General features: G+C 42.0%; 1 protein-coding gene across 1 annotated transcript in view; it reads left to right on the forward strand.

Annotated features, from left to right (window-relative positions):
* Positions 1 to 23,376, forward strand: part of adarb2 (adenosine deaminase RNA specific B2 (inactive)) — a 244,419-nt gene that overhangs the window by 205,088 nt on the left and 15,955 nt on the right. Inside the window, exons 6-9 of the mRNA XM_008291184.1 lie at positions 4,393 to 4,561; positions 10,934 to 11,085; positions 13,942 to 14,110; positions 21,010 to 21,191. Coding sequence (XP_008289406.1) covers positions 4,393 to 4,561; positions 10,934 to 11,085; positions 13,942 to 14,110; positions 21,010 to 21,191 — 672 coding nt within the window. The remainder of the gene's footprint in view (positions 1 to 4,392; positions 4,562 to 10,933; positions 11,086 to 13,941; positions 14,111 to 21,009; positions 21,192 to 23,376) is intronic.

Consider the following 23,376-nt stretch of genomic DNA (forward strand, 5'->3'; position numbering starts at 1 on the left):
GTGATTCAGTGGGGGAGCACTGAACAGGAACCACTGTCATTTGAGCTCAGGCATGGTATTTCGACTAGAGAACGGAAAAAGTCCTGAAAATCTACACTTGCAAGCGAACCTTATTACGGCTAATTTGAATTTAAGGAGAACACATTTTAAAGGCATCATGATTGCAGATGAAGTCAATGGAAAGACATGAGTGGGTGCTAATTTGTGAATATTTTCCTGTAAACCCCTTCACAGTCACTCGCCCAAATGTGGGCCAAGTGGAAATTCTGCCACCGTATTTTGAGTGTATTTTGTCCTGTATTGTGAAAGCATCACAGTTTAAATGGCATAAATCAAGATGCCAACAGCACTGCAACAGAAGCAGCAGCAATAGTTTGTTTCTTTGTAAAAAAACAGAATGTGTACACCACAAAAATGTAGTTATGTGCCCTTTCTTATTTCTGTATGAATCACTGTGTGCTGCACACTTTTTACTGTAAGAATTCAACAAACAAAATACTTCTAAGCTCCCATAAGTAATCGAACGGGAAAAGTGCTGCTTGTAGCCTTGAACAACTCTTCTCTTAAACCCATTAAGGGTTCATAGCGTTTTTTTAGCCAACTGTTTTGGTTTTCAACCTGCGACTTTGTTGTTTTGGTTCAGCTCTCGATAGCATGTTTTCAGCCAGAACAGGCTGCTGTTGCTTCCCCCAAACCCACTTATACGCCCACAAAATTAGCCACTCACTGGTGAAATTCAGGAGTTGGTGGAGACCAAAACAGAGCCAGAAGGAGAGTGAGTATGGGACTTGAAATTGTCAGGTAGCCCATTGAATGATAATGCTGCTCTTTATGTGTTGGATGTGAAAATAAGCTGCTGTTTGCTTCCTCTGTCCCCAAGAAGTACAGAAGTAAAATAAAAAATCGGCTATTTTAGGTTGTACTGATGCAACAAAATAATGATTTGCTTGAGAAAATCTGACTCATTTTGTGTGTCAGTGATTACAGACAAGGACAGAAACGGCTTATCAGTCCACTAGTCTTTGGAACCCCGTAACAGATCGGTCTACCAGAAAAAAACTATCCAATAATCTGGTTCCTCATGATCCAAGTACAGGTACTTCCAGGTTTGTCCGTCGTAAATTTGACAGTTTATATCAAGATAGAGTTCATACATGCGCTCCCCTATAGCTCACCTAGTTGAGCGGGTGATCCATAAACAGGGGCTGTAGCTCCCCGATGCAGCGGTCGTGGGTTCGACTCCCGTTTACAACCCTTTTCTGCAGATCTTTCCCCATTCTTCTCCCCAATTTCCTGTCTTTCTCCACTGCTCTAAATAAAGGCAAAAAAACCCAAATATATATATAAATATTTTTTTTCAAATAAAGAAAGAGTCCATACATTGGATTTTTTAGGACAAATACTATTTTCAGTTATTCTACTTTATAGAGTAAAAGTTGAACTTGTTCCACCCAACCTAGACTTTGCTTTCTTCTTCACTCTGCTCTTTTTCCTTTAACTGCCCACACACACACACACACACACACACACACACACACACACACACACACACACACCTTACCTCCCCTCCTCCCTCCTCGACTTTTTTCATCCCCTGCCCTCCTTCCTTCTCCTCATCAGTGGAGGTGTCAGGACTCTAACGCCGCAGTGCCATCTGGGCCGAGGCTGATAAAAGCTCATGTGCCGGTCCGGCGATGCCTGCAGGTCTGCCAGAAGCCAGCGAAGCCTGACTTTCAGAGGCGATGGGAGAGATTTGTGGCAGCCAAGGAAGGAATGGCAAGCCGTTAACGTGCTGATCCAGCCCCCACTCCGGCGCCCACCCCCCCACACCACCTCTGTCTATCTGTCAGTCACATGGCCCTGCACTGTGCTGAATCCACACCGAGAGAAGTATCTTTTTGTCAAAGGAAAACCAACACAAGAAAGGATGGCTTTTTGATCTGTGATCTCTCTCATAGCGTTTGTTTCATGTGCCACATTGGGAATGCTGCTTGGGTGACCCCTTTAGAAGCCATTCTTTCCCAAACAGAGAACTGGAACTTGGATGTCTTGAAAGATGGAGACCTTTCCACCTTAGCTGTAAATTTGAAATACACCACACAGTCGCTCATTCAAAACCTGCTTCTGGCTACGGCAAATTCCTTCTCTGTCGTCTGGCCTCAGGATAATTAGTATTTAACTTTGTTCTATGTCTGCAAAACATTCAGTGCTGTTGTAGGTTTAGGCTGCTAATTGTAAGATGTAGCTGTGCCTTCTACACTTAGCCAAAATGAGTAGTGAAGTAGGGCCAGTACGGTGGTGCAGTGGGTAGCACTGTCACCTCGCAGCAAGAAGGTTCTGGGTTTTAATCTGCTTCCTGTGACTCTGGTCTCCTATGACAGTCCAAAAAACATACATGGTAGATGTGGGTGTATGACAGACTGGTGATCGGTCTCGGTTGTACCTCAGCCCTCAGCGTCCCCCAACCCACCCTCCCATAGAAACAGACGAAGCTAATGCACAGATGTAGTAGTGAAGTAGCAATACAATGACTGTCATCCATCCATCCATCCATCCATCCATTATCTATACACCACTTAATCCTCACTAGGGTCATGGGGGGCTGGAGTCTATCCCAGCTGACTCAGGGTGAAGGCAGGTTCACCTGGACAGGTAACCAGTCTATCACAGGGCTACACTTAGAGACAGACAACCAAGCACACTCACATTCACACCTACGGACAATTTAGAATCACTAATTAACCTCAGCATGTTTCTGGACTGTGGGAGGAAGCAGGAGAACCCGGAGAGAACCCACACTGCACGGGGAGAACATGGAGACTCCACGCAGAAAGATCCCGGGTGTCCTCACCGGGACGTGAACCGGCGACCTTCTAGCTGCGAGGCAACAGTGCTAACCACTGCTCCACCTTGCAGCCCTGTTTTAAACATTTAGTTTGGATTCTATGTGTGACATCTAGATCTGAAACATGCCCCCATGGGTCCTTAAAGAAGCTCACCTACAGCTCCCAGTACTCCCTCAGGATGATGACTGGCACAACAAGCTATTTTTCCTGTAGGGACCCAGTGGTGACTTTCAGCACCAGTTACCAGGAGCTGGGCAAAGAAATGTAATTCTGCTGCCCCAACACTCCTGTAGTTCAATGGCAGGCAGACTGCAGCTTGCTTAGTGGAGCAGAGATGTTGTAGTTCTTCTTCACCTCTTAAGGGCACAGATTCCAAAGCTTCCAAAGTATGGAAGTAAAGAAACTTTCCTAAACCAGAGCTCCCAGACCTGTCAGTCTGCCTCCACATCCTCTCCAGTTGGAGAAGCAACAGGCCTGATAGGCTCCTTGGATGGATGTGGAGAACCCGTCTGGTTCTCTGCTGTGTTTCTGGGTTTCTGTCATTGGTTACAACCGTGGATGTTATCTCTCCAGGCAGTACACCACCCACACAGAGGATATGTCAGGGTTGCTTCCCAGTGTTCTCGGCCTTCGTTTTGGTCTGTCCTTAAACCCAGGGGTATTTTTAAAATGTATAGTGTCCTTCATTTTGTCCTTAGACTTGTTCCACTCCAATGAAAGGCATGAGTGACTGTTTCACCGCACTTCCTCCTCCTGTGAGGTGAATTTTTTGACTATGCATGGCGTTGAGTCAACCTAGTTAATAGGTAGACGGTCCCTGCCTCCCTCACACCTTGGATCCTACTAATCCTGACTGCTGGAAAAAAGGCACTTCTGTTCATGCTAGTCCATCAAACTGTGGTTATGGAAATAACTCAAAGACATCTGTCAGAATTTATTTTTCCATTTGTTCTTGTCATGTGTGACCTCAGTCTAAGGTCACTGTTCTGTCCATCTGTCTCTGTTAAAGGCTGCAGTACTTCATTTCATTTTAAGTTATATTTTTCAAACATGATGCTAACAAAATGGTTAAGTTGCCCAGTGTATATTCAGTATTTCCTTAGGGCATGTTTGAATAGTCCAAACTTGTTGTACAGGTGCAGAGTGTGGAGACGCATGGATCATGACCTATTGATGGAAGATGTATCCCAAGATTTTGATCTTTATCCTGGACACCTGTAGCTCTGTTTACTAAAATGCTTTAGCTGTGACACTTCTGCCCCGAAAAAATTAGTCAGAATACGATGCCAAACACAAACAGAATGCATGAAAGATGTGTAGGTTGCAATGCCAGGCCTGTGAATCTGTTTTCTTCCTTTGAGAGAGATTCTCTTTTTTTTTTTTTCCTTAATGATGACAAAATGCCTCCCACAGACAGAAAGGTGAGAGAGGACACGCTTTCGGTGTTAAGGATTACTATTAAGCTCATGGATTGAGGAATCGATGTAGTCAATGGAACGTATGACAAGTGCAATAAGGTGAACATTTGTCTATATTTGTTCAACAGGTCTGGACCTGAGGCACGCCCAGGTGGTGGCATTATCCACGGGCACCAAGTGCATCAACGGCGAGTATCTGAGCGACCAGGGACAAGTGGTCAATGACTGTCATGCTGAAGTCACAGTCCGCAGAGCCCTGCTACGCTTCCTCTACTCTCAACTTGAACTCTTCTTGAGGTAACATGTCTATCTTCTGCTGTATCTTTAAAACGCACAGACATCTCTCGACCACTGCGGTTTGGGAATCTCTGCGGTATTTACAGTCCTAATCCCCTGAAATGGCCAGATAATTCTTGCTGTCCCTAGTCAATCGGTTTTCTGGAAAGCCTGTTTTTGATAAATCAATTGACTCTATTTTTAGCTTTTTTGCTGATCACTGACACGGAGTAAACATCTGCTTCGTTTTACCAAAGAAGAGAGACCATGAAAAGTGGCTCCTTCAACTGGTTCTAAAGTTCTTCAGTTATTTAAAAGGCTGTTGTACCGTTTTTAGAGTAGAGCCCAGTGATTCCTCAATGGGATGAGACAACTGGCCTCTGAAATGATCTCCATCCAGTAGATTACATTTATTGTTTTAAAATCTAACAATAACTCAGGATAGATCAGGATCGTGTTGGTTACGACTAGTTAAACAAACTGATCAAAGAAGCATAGTGGTTCTTTACTGGGCTATAAAAAAAAACATGTAAAAATGTCCGATTGCAAGTACTGAAATGTCTTACATTTAATATTTTGTCTTTCTTAGAGATTAAAAGTTGACATTATGAGCAATCAAACACACCTTATTCATTTGAATTCAGTTTAGCAGCTACAGTCTTACTTGTTCTGGTTTGACTGGAGGAGGCAGATGTTAGCAAACAGATGCTGATGCGCTGCTGACACTCCTGAGTCACTTCCTTCTATAGACTGTAAATGAAAGATGGGGTCAGTGACTGTGGCCTCACCCACTGGTTTGTGGACTCCTGTTTCTAAGCCTCGAGTTTGGGAATTTCTTTTGAAACCTGATGCAGCAAGTAAGCGGTGGATCTGACTGGAGAACCCAAGGACTATATGCACATACAGTAGCAATCATAAGGTAGCCCCGCCCTAGAACATACTCAGTTCATCATCTATTTTACTCTAAATCAGACCTTTACAAAGTGAACATCATGCTGAATACAAGTTTAAGGCACTTCCGCAGACCTTTCACACCCTGAGACTGTGTCCGTCTTTTATTTCAAAATTTTAAAATAATAATAATAACTTCATTTGTTCCTTGGGGGCATTTTAATTCAAATACAGCCACAGACCCTGGTGGCCAGAAGTTATCTTCAGTTATCATCTAACAAGTGTGAAAAGCAAAAAATCCTCAGAATGGCCTCTTTCAGAGTTAGTGTTATGCATCAATTTGCCACAAGATTAAAACCAACTGCATTGTGCAACCAAAACAGCCGTGACTGTTCAGGTCGTGGCCACAGGAGCTCTGAGGGCGTCCTGTGGTGTCTGGCTCACATCCTGTGGGCTGCGATGCTGGACCACCATGGATTCGGCTTTCTGTCATGCATCCCTTGGATCCTCGATCAGATTGGGTTTCTGGGAGTTTGGACTCCAGGTCAACACCGTAGAGTCTTTGTTGTGTTCCTCGAGCTGCTCCTGAAAAGTTTTTGCTGTGTGGCAGGGCGAGTACTGTATCAGGTGTTAACATGGATGTCAGGACCCAAGGTTTCTCAGCAGAACATTCCTTTGTAGCAACATGATGATCCGTACGATACACCTTTAATGCTGTGGCTGATTCTTGTATACAACAGAATTCACTGATGCACAAACATTTAGGGGGCATTGTGCTGCTGGGTGGTTAATCTGCAACAAGCCACTGAATTTTATAAGATGATCAAATGTTTCGTCAGTGAAATCTTAGTAACTATAAAACAAACAAAATGAAGCTCCAGTATTTGTCTGCCATGGAGTATCCAGTCAGAAAACTCAAAGCGATAGAAGTGGTTTTATGGCATCACCCTGGTCTGTGCCTCACCACAGTTTCATCGTGGACATTACAGAAAGTTCCTCAGACTTCGTAGCTGGTTTCTGTCCTGACATCAAATGAGTTATTACAGACTCTGGTGTTTGCTTTTCTGAACATTCCAGTCAATTCAGTGTGCAGCAGGTGGACACCAGTCAAGTCTGGGACATGCCAGAAAAGGACCAAGACCACAATCCACTTTGTCCATTTAAATCCACAACACATTAAAATGTGCAAAAGTCTGAAAACTTTCTGAAGGGACTATAAGTATAAACTGGAAAACTATCTGTAAAGTTTACTCCCTAAAGAAATGTGCTTATATAATTCTAACAGTGGTTATATATCCATCTGAGCTACACTCTTGTTGGCAGGTTGCGTAGGCTTTGTACACTTTAGTTTCCAAGGTGCGTGCAACAGTTAGAGCATGCATTACTTTACATTAAAATGTGCTTAATAGCATTATTTTTTTGTTGTTGTGACCTCCTGTTGCCGTGCCAAAGATTGCTCTCTCCTCTATAATAAGCTCCATGGAAACGGCGCTGCTTTGTTCACAAGAGACTTTTCAATAATCAACGAGCCATATGTGCGCTGTTCTCTCCAGCTAACTAAGCATACTATCACACACTTAACTGGCTCGGCTCAGGGTCTCAATGGCCTATTTGTTTTTAGCACTTTTTTATCTACATTGTGTGCCTTTTGCAACCTGCACAGCAGGCTCTGGTGCACACAAACTCACCAAGCCTTTTACCAGGACCGAGAGACCGTCTTGATGAGCTTTGACTCCTCACTGCCTCCAGTGCATAAGCATATATTATGGTTTTGTGCTCCCTCAGGAACTCGATAGCAAGGCTGATGTATCAGATTAGTGGATAGAAGTCTAGATCGCTGAATGTCATATTTGCATACACAGCACTGACTTTTTGTCTTAGCACAATGCTGGATGGCAGGTACGGCGACTTTGCAGCTCAGTAAAATGGCTAATGGGCAAGATAACTCATAATGAAATGACCAAACAAAATGCCAGAACTGCCATATTTACACTCAGTGAAAGGACATCGGAGGCAGAGGAGAGGTTATATAGAGACTGCAGTCGTGCTTTGCATTATGATGCATAGTCTGAATAAACTACTGTGTGTGTGTGTGTGTGTGTGTGTGTGTGTGTGTGTGTGTACTTTACTGGTATGTGTGTGAGTGATGACGGTCTTAGATTATGTGTCACCTGATGTCACATTTTGTAAGTCCTCACCTCATTTAGTTTTTGACAGAAAAAAAGCATGAAATCTGATTTATTTGTCTTAAAAACTACGACATAAACCCATAATTTTATCACGACTCCATCTCACCATTTTTTCTTATTATTATAAAAATGTCACCATCTTTTTTATGAATCTGCGCTTGTCTGGTGTCGTCTTTTACAATACAGTACCTATTAAAAGGATTTAACATTAAATCATAGTAGTTTGTGTTTTTCCATAAGAATTTTTTTTTAAAGACTCTTTCATGTCAAAGTGAAAACAGATTTCTGCAAAGTGATGTAAATTAATTAAAAATACTAAATATAGTAATCCGGGGGTTAGAAGCTTCAGTGGCTAAGATGGGAGGGATTAAATTCTTTGTTTGCAGTCGTGGAAAGTAACTAAGTACATTTACTCCAAGTACTGCACTTGAGTATAAATTTGAGGTACTTTGAGTATTTCTATTTAGTACTACTTCATAGTACCCTATTCAGTTGCTTCATGAGTACTTTTACTTTTGATGCTTTAAGTTCATTTTGCTGCGAACACATCTGTGCTTCTACTCAAGTAAAATGTTTACTGCGAGACTTTTACTTGTGTTTTATAAAGTGGGGTTTTTGCTGCTTTTTCTAAACTACAAGACTCTTTCTGAAGGAGTTGTTTTAACCACTTGTGTGTTTTCATGCCAGTGTTACAGCTGGTTGCACCGTTGTACTGTAGCCTAAGCAATGCTTCACCACGTCTTGCCACTGTAAAAATGTGACGCCAGATATCACAGAAGTGGACGTTGCATCGTGTCCAGCTGACGTTAATTCAAACCAAAGTGTGTGCAACAGTAACCATGGGAGTGAGGACCTGGTACCAACGTCCGACCTTCTGCATGTTGAAAACTCGTTAGTCTGAATAATTCACATTTTTATCTCATTTTTTAGATTTAAAAAAAGCTAGCAGCCTTACTTGTGACTTACTTATGAAGTTAGTCTTAATAACACAAACTTAACTAATAAAAAATTAAAACTGAGTTTACTTTAGGATTAATAAAGTTTTATCTTGACTTTACTGTAAAGCTCTCCCACATCAGAACTGTAAACCTTTGATTCCAAACTACGTTCTATGTTCATTATATGTCATTTCTGATTAAATGTATTGTTCTTCCTGCTCCACTACATTTATCTGACAGCTTCAGTTACTTTTAGGATAAAGACTTTACACAATAGATAATATAACACACTTTTAAAATACAATACATAGACTGGAACAAACGTTTTTTAACCGTTCATTGTAATTTTTTTTTTCCGAACAATTTGCTGTTGTTTTACAGATTTAGAAGAATGCACAGAAAGTATTCATTTATATATTGACTGTTTAAAAAAGAGGCAAAAAGTGGTCACAATGTGCCCATCAGAAATCTTTCTTTTTTATAGGGATGTCTGATAGTAGCTTTTTTCCCAACATCCGACATGCCGATATTGTCCGACTCTCAATTTCTGATTCCGATATCAGCCTATACCGATACCGATTTATGTTTGCTACTGCAGCCACACTTGTTTACACGCTTCATGACACAGTTTGATGTCGTCGTCATTTGCACGCCGGTAAATGCCGGTAAAATCCAGGCATTATTTTATCGGTTTTCATTATAGGCAAAAAACCTGATAACGATATTGACCGATATTACATTGTTATACCAATATCAGGTCCATAATATCGGTGATATTATCTGACATACCTAATTTTTTACAAATAATATTTGTTCTTTTACAATATGTGACTATAAAATGATGTGGTTTACTATTTTTAAATCACAGGATTGTACAGTTTTTGAACATTACAGTATTTTTATTATATATATATATATATATATATTTTAGATTTTTTTTCTCCAATATAAACAAACAGACAACAAGCACAAGGACAAGAGGACCTGATGGAGTTTCAGAATATGTAAAAGAACAACAGCCATACGGGCTCATGCAGTTTAAAGCTGAGAGATGTCTGTAAAATTTAAAGAAAAACAGCCTCTCGTCCATAAGGTCCTGAATAAGAAACAAAATTAGATGAATAAAACAGAATATTACAGTTGTTTAATATATACACTGTTTCATGTTTGATTTTTCTGGTATCCTTTCTGCCAGATTTTAAATTTTTCTTCTTTTTTTTTCACACAATTTTTTTTTCCTTCAGTGTATAAAATTGAAACTAGTGGTTTCCAACCTTTGGCTTTCTCCAACCAACAGTGTGTAGTTGGGCTCACGTTTCAGAAGTCTATAAATTGTTAACAGCTCCACCAAATAGTGATTTTTTTCCCCCTCTTAACTTCCCACATGGTTTCATTTTAAATGAAACCACAACATCTCTCCAAAAATCAGTATCTTACTAAAAATCAAAGGTTAGAGAAAAAGCCCAAAAACTGACAACTAGCTTCTTTCCTCTTCCATTAATCATGTGATGAGCCCTCAGATTTATTATTGCTCTTTCTGTGTGTAAAACTGGTTGTAGAACAGCTCAAACCAGCTCCACCTGCAGCAGAAGCGTCCCGCTGCCTCGCTGATGCTTCACTGTTAACAATGTAATGGTGTCCTACACGGTAACGTATCAGTCCAGTTTATGGGCTGTGTGCAGAAGTCAGCTGTACGGACACGTAAACAGCAGCCTGTGGATGTGTTGCTTTATAATGACTGTACTGCTGGTTTCCTGCTGGGTGTGTTTGTGTGGCAGCTCAGCTCCTGTCAGACCTCACTGGGCTGTTTTCTTTATTTGCTTTCGTTTTTGCTTTTGTCTCCGTGCGTTTATCAAGTAAGGCTGGATTCCTAAAGCGCTGAGAGAAGTCAGGGTTTCTCAACTTGAACATTGTCGTGTTTTTGCCATGTCGGAGATGTGTTTCTGCCTGAGCCCCCTGAATAGCAGCTATCCAACTGTTTACTTGCAGTAAATGAATCCAGACCCATGCCACACTTTACATATTTCTCATTCTCTTATTGTGCCACATTTAATGGTTATTTGCAGCTGCCCAATTCCTCAGCTGACCTTCACGATGACAATTTCATGACTGAGAAGTATTGAAGAGCAGTAGGTTAAACTCATTCCCCCTGTTTCCCCCTGAGTTATTTGGACAGTCTGAGTAATGTCCAGGAGTCTGTCTGACAGCAGGAGAATGGGCCGTGGTCAGAGCGAGGACCAGCGTCCATCTCTCTCCGTCTCTGCCTCGCTTCGTCATTGGAAAAGAAAAGTGGAAATCTATTTCTCATGCTGTGATGAATGCTGCCGCCGTCGTTCTCATCACTCTCCTTCCTTCTCGTTGCCTTTTCTCTCCAGCAAAAGGCCAGAGGACTGGGAGGAGTCGATATTCGTGCGTCACAAAGAGTGCGGCTACAGGTTGAGAGACAACGTCCATTTCCACATGTACATCAGCACGTCGCCGTGTGGAGACGGGAGGCTCAACTCGCCATACGAAATCACCACCGACCGTAAGACACCAGGCCTCTGTTAACCACAGGTCCACTCAGATATGAACACACAGCTGCTTTATCTGTTCTCTCATTTTCCCCGTCACTCTCTGAGCTTTACATAGAGATCACTTCCTCTGGCAAATATTCTAAAAGCTCCTCTTTCTTTCTCTTTTTTTTTTCCTGCATCCTTTTCATGTCACATTCTGTCTTTGCTGACTCGATGACATTTTATTGCTTACTCACTGAAAATAAATTGTATATTCATCGAGACGGTTTGCCCAGCGTTTTTCTGCTGGCCTACGAGTTAAGAAATGTAATCTGGATGATGTTTCCCCCCCCTTCCCCTCTCAGACTGGAGCTGCTATATTACAGTGCAGCACACGGTGAAATTTTCATAAGCTCCAGCGTGGATAGGAAGAAGGAGGGAGAAAGGACAGTGCTGTCATCAGGGAAGCTTTTGAACTTTATAGTCATTAAACCTTTTAAACGTTCTGCAGGGTGCTCTCACAAATTTGGAAATTACCGAGCACCTTTTCCCGGCTGTTCCTCAACGTTTCTGAGCCGGAAGTCGGGGCTTAGCTTTTAGCTGCTGTCAGATCAGCCGTGGAGGAGGAGAGGAGGACGGGATGTTTAAGCCTCAAGAAATGAAAGGTTATTAAAACAAAAACAGCGATTATTTATGTGCATTCATCCGCCGCGTTTGAGAGACACATGCATTGTTGTTGTTGTATGTCACAGAGCAAAGAGAGCTGAGATCTGAACGTCACCACTTCACCTAAACTCCATGTTTCTGGAGGAACAAGCTCCACACAGACAGGATGTGGAGATGCTGATATAAATCCAAATACTACTGACTTTAGCTAACGATATTAGCAGCTGTAGAGGTCATGCTGCCCTGTACACCCACATGCAGACACATGAAATTGGTTTAAATGGATCATGTGCTTGTGCTCTCACTAATGCTGTTAACAGCACAAGGGCCGGTTTGTGTAAACTAAAATAGAAACTTCACTCTGCAGCAAGCTGCTTTTACATACAATAGTTATGTCTTGCATGTAAATAATGCTTCAGATATGCAGGACGTCACTTTGAGGCTTCTCACTGCAAATATCTACGATCCTTTATCTGCAACTGAAGTCCGACTGGTTGTAATTCCAGTGTCGGATGTCAGTTTAATTCAGATATCTTTCATTCTCCTCAATTTAACATCGTCCTTTTTAGATATCTCAAATTAAGCTCGAACCAGTCAGAGTGACATTGTAGATATCTGGAATTCTGCCCAGTCAGAATGTAATTACAGATATCTTGAATAGGAGGGTTGACTTGTTGCAGGTATCCTCGCAAAAAACTACGGCAAGTCGGAGGTGATTTGCTTTTCAGGCGTGCAGTCATGACGAGCTGTTTTACCGCCATGTCAGAGCAACCTCAGGCTGCAGAACAAAGCGGATGTTCCCCCTGAAACACCTTAACAACGAGCTCTTTCTGTTCCACTCCGCCGCCACAGCAGCCGTCGTTACGTCTGCTAACGCGGTTCAAATACTTTGCAGGACCGATATCCAATAGTAAGCCTCACCGGAGCAGTTTCAAGCGCAACTATTTAGAGCAGTGGTTCTCCAACTTTTTGGGCCACGACCCCCAAGATAACATAAGTTTGTGTTCGTGACCCCCCAGTTTGAATTTTTAACATATCATGAGTAATAACTTTGTTGTTGATGCATTAATGCGTTAAAATGAATGTGTTAGTTCCACAGATTCATCTCTTTACATTAACACGTTAGCTTTCTTTTGAATGAATGAATTGAATTTATTACGAACAAATGAAAGTGAAAACAAAAACAAAAAGCAAAAGAGAATAACTGAAAAAAGAGCTAAAAAGAATAACAATATCGCATCATCAAATCATAATATTAACAAGTTCGAAAAAGGAGTGGGACTTGTAGTTTTGACAGCACTAATACACATTTATTTGATAAATGTAGGCTTTATTTTTATTTTATTTTTATTTTTTTACAATGTTCTGGGGACCCCCTGAAATTATCTTGGTACCCCGATCCCCAGTTTGAGAACCACTCATTTAGAGCAATCATAAAGACATCTGCAGCTCTTATAGTGACCAGTCCAGCTGAGTTACTGACACCTCTGTAGTTCTGACTGGTCAGATATCTGGAATCCAAATGCTAAGCAGTCAAAGCTACCACGAGTCAACATGACGTTGCTGATATGTGTCATGTTAAATCCAGATAGTCAAACTCCAGGCTTGGCCGTGCTTTGTGCTCCCAAATCCAACAGCAGTCCAGTCAGATGTTCACTCCTTTAACAGCCACACGGTTCCAGACTAATACGTTTGACCTCAAAGTTAACCTCATTTAAACTTTTGCTATCATATTTGTCCTCCGCTGTAATTTACAACAAACAATAATCCTGCCAAGCGTTGCACGCCGCACATGGCACCTTATTAACATTTATATTAATATTGTTTTATTGTTTATCTGCTTACCGTAATATTAAATTCACATTTTCAACTTCTGTTTCTATTTTTCGTTATTGCGTTTTAAATGACATGCAGCTAGTTACACTCTATCTACAACAAGTAGCTGAGAACTTTGACAATGATGTGGACAATAACACTTAATATGTGCCGTTTAATGGTGCATATTTTGGTAGTGTTCTCCGAGATATATTAAATAAACGTTTCCAGACGTGTTTAACTGACTGTCTGCTGCAAAGTAGTTAATTTGATTTGGAATCTACAGAATGGACCTCGGCTGCTGATGGACGTGATTAGATCGCCGCCTTCATTATCGCCTAATTAAATTCAGTGTCCAGTAAAGTTGTGTAATAAAAAAATGAGAGTGAGCCTGTGATGTTTTTCAGTACACAGCAGCAGACACCTAATGAGGAAACACCGGAGCCACCTGCGGACCAAAATCGAGTCGGGCGAGGGGACGGTGCCGGTGCGATGCCGAGGACCCGTCCAGACCTGGGATGGAGTCCTGCAGGGCGAACAGCTCATCACCATGTCCTGCACCGACAAGATCACCAGGTCAGAGCCGTCACATGTTCCATCTGGGGTGGAAATAAGGGAGCACTGTCTTCTCCTCCCGTTATATTCTGCCTTGATTCACTTTAAATCAGGGGTTCTCAACTGGTCTCACCCTGGGACACACATTTTTCCATGGTCATTAAGTCGCGACCCAGTTTTTTTTTTAGAAGTCAATATTCAATATATTTTCCTGTGCAACATGCATTTCAGAGCATATAACCATGCAGAGTAACTGGACCATGACAACTGCATGTACAACACTGTACAAAATAAAAAAGGCCACAAAACATATTTTCACTCCATTTTGAGCAAATTAATAAGAAACTAAGGAAGACCATGACAACTGCATGTACAAACGTGAATAAAATAAATATCAGAACTACTCGAAAATAAAGTTTTGGACTAATCAGGTCATTTGTTGACGTTAATGAGGGGGGAGAGAAGAAGGAGGAGGAGGTGGGAGGAATATTCAGAGATCAAAATTGATATCCCGATTCCAGCACAGCGAACGAATAGTTGGCTATTCGGGTCCAGAACTAGCATGAAAACCCACATTTTAAATACTCTGGGTCATATTTGCGCTTTGCCATCTAGCATCCCAACATCAACACAAACTTAAAATGAACGTCAAACAAACTATGGTTACCATGCCTGTCAAAATAAAAGTTTTTTCAAAAAAAAAAAAAAGAGTCCAACCTGAGACGCACATTATATATTATTTAATTTTGACCAGCTGCCTGCAACCCACCCAGAACAGGTCCGCGACCCGCTTTTGAGTCGTGACCCACCAGTTGAGAGCCCCTGCTTTAAATCTAATCTGTGCTCCTGTCATATAAAGTTCTGTGTTTTCTCCGTGTATCGTTGATGGATGCACGTTCTATAAAAATGCTCCTTTCTTCACTGTTGTGCAGTTTTAACTCTGACTTTTTGTCCTGTTTGTGTAAATCTTAAAGCTACAATTTGGGACTTTTATGTGAATAAGATTGTCTGTCACATCCGAGTCCTTTGCCAGGCAAGTTCACACAATAGTGGTTAAACCTTTTAGAGCCAAGTTAATCTCTCACAGCATACTGGAGTTTTAAATCTGCCTTCTGTGGCGACATTCCTGCTCCGACGCACCGGTGGCGATGCGTTTTATGTCGACTGGCGGTGTCTGGTTTGCCGGAGCTGAGGAGAGGAGCGACCACAGTGACGGAGACAGAGTCCAGGAACACTGCAGATCCTCTGGTGGGAAAAAAAAAACTAGAGAGACGACAGAATTCAGTGGAAGAAATAGTCTGAAAAAGGAAGCGATTGACAGCAATATATATAACGTAAGCATGCAAATAACAGTGTATTTACTCTCACTGCCAGAAGGGGGCGACAAAAGCTCCTCGCTGCAGGTTTAATGCTGCTTTATTGACCATTTACAGAACTAATAATCTCATTATCAGTGTGAGCTCTGATGTTATTACTGCATAGATTGTGCTGAAATCCCCAAAACAAATCACCCGAGAGAGCTCTGGTCTGCTTAACTAAAGGAAGGTAAACTGATTGGTGGAAAGGTTAGCCTTATTTGAAAATTAATTGAAGAGAGAGATCTTTGTTTAAGTAAAGCATTTTAGAGCGTGCTCTGTAAATCAGGCGGAGGTTTGTCTGATATTTACCCAATGCGTCTGCGTGTGTGTGTGTGTGTGTGTGTGTGTGTGTGTGTTGCCATGAGCAGTGAGCAGTGTGTGAAGTCTTTTGTAGTCTGGGTGGCGACTATTGATTTCCCATATGTGACTTGAACAGCTAATCCAATACTAATGAATTAGTGTATTATTCACGGCTTTGTTTTAATCTGTGGATCTGTAGGGCTCAAGCTAACATATTAGTCATACATCCCTTTGCCCACTATGGTGTATTGATTTACTTACGTCGGCTTTACAAGGAACATGCTCACATATAACGGCAAGGTCGCTGTGCTGTTTTCGTTGACTCTGATCTACGTTATTTTAGTGCATCACTTCTTTACAATCTTTTTTTTTTGCCTTATATCTGCTGTTGCTGTGTTAGTACGAAGAAGATTCAATGACTCAATAATATTTGAAGACAGATTGAACGTGCTGCTGGTTGTAGTTTCCACAGCGAGAAATAATACAAAGAGGCCTGTGTGTGTCCTTATATTGTTAACTTATCATCCACATGTTGGCAGACCGGTGCGGGACAGATGGCGACGCTAAATCAGGACAGCTTTGCACTTCCGCCTCCGTTTTCGCGCTGTCTCCATGTGCGAAGAGCGGAGGCATGAGTGCATAGACGGCGGAGCTCCTTTTCGCACACAGACGCACAAATATGTACAATAACATTCACTTACGCCATATTTAATTATACTCTAAATGTGAAGCAGTGAGACGCAGTATGAGAGGTGAGAACTGACTCTCCTGTGCCTATGAGTAAATCAATATGTTATTATTTTAGTCGTTCTCACGCTGAGCTAAAAGAGGCTATTTGGTCCTTGTTCGGTTGTAGAGCATCTGTTCTGCGAGGACCGTGATCCTCGGAGAGCTACAGCAGCCTTATTAAGGGCAATGAATTCAGTTTATGAATGCAGAATATTTAAGTATGATACATCAGCAGCATCAAGGCTGCTTTAAAGAACCACAGTGTAGTTTTTTGTTTTTTCCTGACCCATGGCGGCAGCATGACGGTAAACGCTAACACACAGGGTGGCATAATTTGAGAAACTTATATCTGAGGTTTTCTGATGTTACAGTAAATCACCATAAAAGCTGCCAGTGATGTTGGATCAAGGAAGGATGTGGCAGTGATTCTACTGAACACATTGAACTGAGAAATGGTGTTTATGTGGCTAATGGATTCAACTTGTACTTTTTACTAAATTCACCTCAGAAAGAAAAGAAAAAAAAAGTGTTGAATTGCTCTTGAAGTATTTATCACAGTGAAGTGGACTGCTCATCAAATGAAGCTGCAGAATCAGACCTGTGGTGTAATCTGTCAGCAAACAATAAAGCTCAGCATGTCTCTCTGCTATTTTACTTACTTATAAATGGAGCATATGAAGATCAGCAGCACAAGACTTTATGTACTTGCCGGTTAGAAGCGTAGAAGAGTAAATGCACATGATAACTGTATCTTCTACATATTCCAGCGAGTTGGGTTGCTTGCCTATGCAACACAGAGCTGGAGAGGAAAAATGGTAAATAATTTAGAATTTACATCAATTTTAATCAAAGTTAGGATCTTTATACGGAGCTCTGTGTCCATCTCAACAGCTGTTAGTCTTGTTTGAATTCCTCCTCAACACTTCACTGAATAGATATGAAGCATACAAGTGTGTCATGATGCCTGTCACATGTTTGTAGATACTGTAGTAATGAAGACGGATCAAACTTTGGCAAAGTGAGATCTTACTACCACTGCTTAGTCATTTCTCCAACTGTTTTCACACTCTTGGTTGAATAAGGCTCAAAATCTCATATCAGCTCACAAATATCAAACTATACGACACTACCGCAAAGGTCTGCATAGTTTCCAACAGAGCACTGACGTTACATCATGAAAAATAAACATAAAATAATGGATTTGCTTTTTTCAAAAATGATTGTGAGCAAGCAGAGGTCCTGGACAGTAGTAGGCTACCACATGGAGACACCTCAGTGAATAAAACCATGACATTTATTTTCATTCTTAGTCCCATTCCATTCATGGACGTCTTTTATTTTAGTATCCCACCATCATGGTTCTAAATTCCACACAACCTCTCCAACACAATAGAGAAAGAATATCAGTGGTGCCAGCATTTTATCATGAGCTACATGTAAAAACTTCATAATACATTTTTCCTTGATATGAAGCCTATTGTAAATATATCTGGAAGTATCATCATATCAAATCATGGGGAATCTGGATAGATCTTGTAAAATAAATTAATTAATCACGTATGATTAGCCCTTTTTGTAACCAAGACTAGTGTTTACAGATAAAAGTACAAGTAGCCTGTAGGCCTCATAGCGTTTTTTGCCACAATACCATTGAGTATATGGTGGGAAATGGTGTTTTTTTTGTGGCTCATAGATTCAACTGTTGCTCTAGAAGGAAGAATATCTTGTTTCTTCTGTCAAAAGTCACCTAGGTCCACGTTTAAACAGCAGTAATGACACACCTGTGAACAAACACCGTACTGTTAGCGCATGTTGATAACTCGTTAACTACCTGTACTTTGAGGTTAATTTTTTGTGATTATTGTGAGTAGTAGTAGTTCTACTGGAGCCACACCAGCAGCTGAAGCTGGATTTAGACACAGCAGTGCTTTGAGATGTATTAGTTAGCATTAGCATGCTAAAACACACAACTCACCATAGTGAAGCTACATAATAATATTTAGTTTAACATGTTAATGAAATGAAATGAAATGAAAAATACTTTATTTATCCCAGAAGGGAAATTAAATTAAATTAAATTGACATTGGCTATTTTACACTAAACAGAAACTATGGGTGGGACATGAGGCTGTCTTTAGTTTTTAGAGTATTTGTCATGAACCGAAATCCAACGCAGTCTTATAAGTTTTTTAAAAAGTGTTTGACCTACTGGCAGCCCCAGAGCTAAGCTGCCAGCATGGCTAAAGACACTCAGTGTTTTCGACAGTAAAGACACTCCACAATAGTAATTCTTCCCGTGCACCCTTGACGTTACATTTTCTGAAATATCCGAAATCAATGTTTAGTGTAGTCTCAGTTTTTCTGCCACGACTGGGCCTCGACGGGAGCCGAAGCCATGAATTTAGCTTAGTAAGCACCGCGCTGTGCCAACTGAGCCGTGCAGGACAACAGCTGAGCGGCTGTTCTGGCTCCAACGCAGAGAGAAAGAGGCAGATTCAGCTCGGCAGAGAGCACAAGAGAAGGTGAACCCTTCTCCTGCGTAGCCGCTGTTAATTTGACCAATTTGATTCAGTTGGCCAGGGCTGGAGATGGTGTGATTAAATCTACCCAGGTCACCAACAGGGGTGAAAGCAATTACTTTACAAAAAAATAGAGTGACGGGGGAGGGAGAAGGGACACCCTGCTTTTCTTCCCTCCCGCCGTCCTCTCCCCTCCATCCCGCCAGGCCAGACGGCTTCCTCTTCCCGTTCTTTTTTTTTTCCCCCCTTTCTTTATATATCGCTGTAAATGATCGGTGGCCGTCGTTAAAGTGAGTGGGTCACCGAGGGCCAGTTTATCAAGGTCAGGAGAGGAAGGTGGAACTGAGAGGAGCTTAAGGCCGCACACTCCACACACACACACACACACACACACACACACTGCCGCAATCTTAAAGTGATCCCCTGGATACTCTTTTTGTCCTCTGTCACACTCATTTTGCAACCTCCCATTACTTTTTTATTTCCCCACTTCCTTCACTTCCTGCACTTTATTATAGTTAGTTCAGCTCTGACCAGAGGGGATATTAGGATCTTTGCTCTTATCATAAACATCCTTGATAACAGTCATCATTGCTTCACCTGATGATCATCGTTTTGTTATCTTAAGCCGGGCCCACTGAAGCTCCTTTTGCAAATATTTGATTTGAAGTCGACAGCTGGATTTAATTGAGAAGCCTAAATGGCTTTCATATAACGATGATGTTCTCCATTCCACTGCAGTTTTATGCAGATGAACACATTACTTTAATGGTCGCCGTTTACCGGGGGAGGGAGGGAGACGATAGATGGAGAGAGAGAACGAAGAGGTCTCTCCCCTCTCCTCTCTTTAGATTCACACACCCGAGCCAGATGGCTGTCTTTTCTTGCATGAGATTAGAAGATGTTTCTGATTCACGGTGTCGCTTTCTGGGTAAATTAATATTTCAGGCTAAACTATTTCTGTTTTGGCAGAGGTGGCGTGCGTGAGTGTGTGTGCTTTTTGAACAAAGCTCCTCCTCTCCGTTAGAGAGGGAAGGACAGATCTTGCCGACAGATTGCAGGTAAAGCGGAGGCGGGCGGCCGCTGCCTCGTGAGCCCGTTTAGCGATTCCCAGAAAGTCGTTGATGTTAATTGACTGCTTGGGAAGCAAAAAAAGAAGCCGTAATGAGTGATTATTAAGCCTGCGAGGGGGGGAAACAAAAAAAAAAAAAAAACACAAGCAGCCGCTGTAATTGCATCCATGATAAAGAGACATTGATTAACAAAAAGAACAATGATGTAAAAATTAGTAGCATAATGTGGAGCCTCTGATTGTGCCTCGCATAAGTTCATTAGTCCAATGCACCGGAGAGTACACAGCTCAGGTACGCAGCAGGCTTCCGCTGCCTCGATGAAGGGCAGGAATGATAATAAACACGGTAATTATCATTTTCTATCCATAAATTAGCATCTGCTGCTTAAACGGAGGAGGAGGAGGGGTTCAGCAGTAGGTGGCACATGACCAGCTGGCTACAGTAGCAGCCTGCAGGATTAGCCCCACAGTGATTTTGTGTCACTGGTGGATCTCCCTAAACAAACCCTGAGGTGACGGGCCCTCGCACTGAGCAGTCGACGGAGGCTCTCCTGCAGCCCCATGCAGTGCATTAACCTCCGTGGCACTGATGAATGCACACATGGTAATGTGTTGTTCCATGTAATGAATGCTGATGTACTGACCTTTGGCAGTGTTGTTGTTGGTGATGATGGTTTGTATCTCTGGGGGAAGAGGACGTGTGTGTGTGTGTGTGTGTGTGTGTGTGTGTGTGTGCTGTCAGTCCAGCGGCTGTTATTCATCACGTCCCACATCAAGATAATGATCAAATTGTCTCTACCTGTCATCGAAGCTCTCACATGTGTCTCTCTCGCCGCCTCCCTCGATCTACTCCGTCTCCCTTCCCCCAACTGTTGCCTTTCCCTCCTTTTTTCCTTTTCGTCCACGCCACTCATCCTCCTCTCTCCGCCTCCCTCCCCTCAGGTGGAACATCCTGGGCCTGCAGGGGGCGCTGCTCAGTCACTTTGTGGAGCCTCTGTACCTGCACAGCGTCACTGTGGGCAGCCTGCGCCACACGGGTCACCTGGGCAGAGTTCTGAACCAGCGGCAGGAGAGACTGGGCCCGCTGCCGGCGACGTACCGACGCAACCAGCCGATGCTCAGTGGTACGACACGACACAACACAGACAGCCACACATCTAACAATAAAGTAAATTACATTCTGAAATATACGGCCGGAGGGACGACTGTATGCACAGTTCAATTCATTCACATGTCCTTGCAGTATACTGAAGGTTCTGCTGGAAGTTTGGTGATATTAAAGGTTTTGCAACAGGTACAGGTCACAGAAGGAATCCCGGCCAGAAGATGAGCCTGGTATCAAAATGTAGATAGAAACAAGTCATTTTGATCAACGACCTGATGTGAGCCTTGAAGCTTTACCCAAAATGCACTNGTATTTACTCTCACTGCCAGAAGGGGGCGACAAAAGCTCCTCGCTGCAGGTTTAAAGCTGCTTTATTGACCATTTACAGAACTAATAATCTCATTATCAGTGTGAGCTCTGATGTTATTACTGCATAGATTGTGTTGAAATCCCCAAAACAAATCACCCGAGAGAGCTCTGGTCTGCTTAACTAAAGGAAGGTAAACTGATTGGTGGAAAGGTTAGCCTTATTTGAAAATTAATTGAAGAGAGAGATCTTTGTTTAAGTAAAGCATTTTAGAGCGTGCTCTGTAAATCAGGCGGAGGTTTGTCTGATATTTACCCAATGCGTCTGCGTGTGTGTGTGTGTGTGTGTGTGTGTGTGTGTGTTGCCATGAGCAGTGAGCAGTGTGTGAAGTCTTTTGTAGTCTGGGTGGCGACTATTGATTTCCCATATGTGACTTGAACAGCTAATCCAATACTAATGAATTAGTGTATTATTCACGGCTTTGTTTTAATCTGTGGATCTGTAGGGCTCAAGCTAACATATTAGTCATACATCCCTTTGCCCACTATGGTGTATTGATTTACTTACGTCGGCTTTACAAGGAACATGCTCACATATAACGGCAAGGTCGCTGTGCTGTTTTCGTTGACTCTGATCTACGTTATTTTAGTGCATCACTTCTTTACAATCTTTTTTTTTTGCCTTATATCTGCTGTTGCTGTGTTAGTACGAAGAAGATTCAATGACTCAATAATATTTGAAGACAGATTGAACGTGCTGCTGGTTGTAGTTTCCACAGCGAGAAATAATACAAAGAGGCCTGTGTGTGTCCTTATATTGTTAACTTATCATCCACATGTTGGCAGACCGGTGCGGGACAGATGGCGACGCTAAATCAGGACAGCTTTGCACTTCCGCCTCCGTTTTCGCGCTGTCTCCATGTGCGAAGAGCGGAGGCATGAGTGCATAGACGGCGGAGCTCCTTTTCGCACACAGACGCACAAATATGTACAATAACATTCACTTACGCCATATTTAATTATACTCTAAATGTGAAGCAGTGAGACGCAGTATGAGAGGTGAGAACTGACTCTCCTGTGCCTATGAGTAAATCAATATGTTATTATTTTAGTCGTTCTCACGCTGAGCTAAAAGAGGCTATTTGGTCCTTGTTCGGTTGTAGAGCATCTGTTCTGCGAGGACCGTGATCCTCAGAGAGTTACAGCAGCCTTATTAAGGGCAATGAATTCAGTTTATGAATGCAGAATATTTAAGTATGATACATCAGCAGCATCAAGGCTGCTTTAAAGAACCACAGTGTAGTTTTTTGTTTTTTCCTGACCCATGGCTGCAGCATGACGGTAGACGCTAACACACAGTGTCGCGTAATTTGAGAAACTTATATCTGAGGTTTTCTGATGTTACAGTAAATCACCATAAAAGCTGCCAGTGATGTTGGATCAAGGAAGGATGTGGCAGTGATTCTACTGAACACATTGAACTGAGAAATGGTGTTTATGTGGCTAATGGATTCAACTTGTACTTTTTACTAAATTCACCTCAGAAAGAAAAGAAAAAAAAAGTGTTGAATTGCTCTTGAAGTATTTATCACAGTGAAGTGGACTGCTCATCAAATGAAGCTGCAGAATCAGACCTGTGGTGTAACCTGTCAGCAAACAATGAAGCTCAACACGTCTCTCTGCTATTTTACTTACTTATAAATGGAGCATATGAAGATCAGCAGCACAAGACTTTATGTACTTGCCGGTTAGAAGCGTAGAAGAGTAAATGCACATGATAACTGTATCTTCTACATATTCCAGCGAGTTGGGTTGCTTGCCTATGCAACACAGAGCTGGAGAGGAAAAATGGTAAATAATTTAGAATTTACATCAATTTTAATCAAAGTTAGGATCTT

Source organism: Stegastes partitus, unplaced genomic scaffold, assembly GCF_000690725.1.
Source record: "Stegastes partitus isolate 25-593 unplaced genomic scaffold, Stegastes_partitus-1.0.2 Scaffold724, whole genome shotgun sequence".
NCBI classification, from domain to species: Eukaryota; Metazoa; Chordata; class Actinopteri; family Pomacentridae; genus Stegastes; species Stegastes partitus.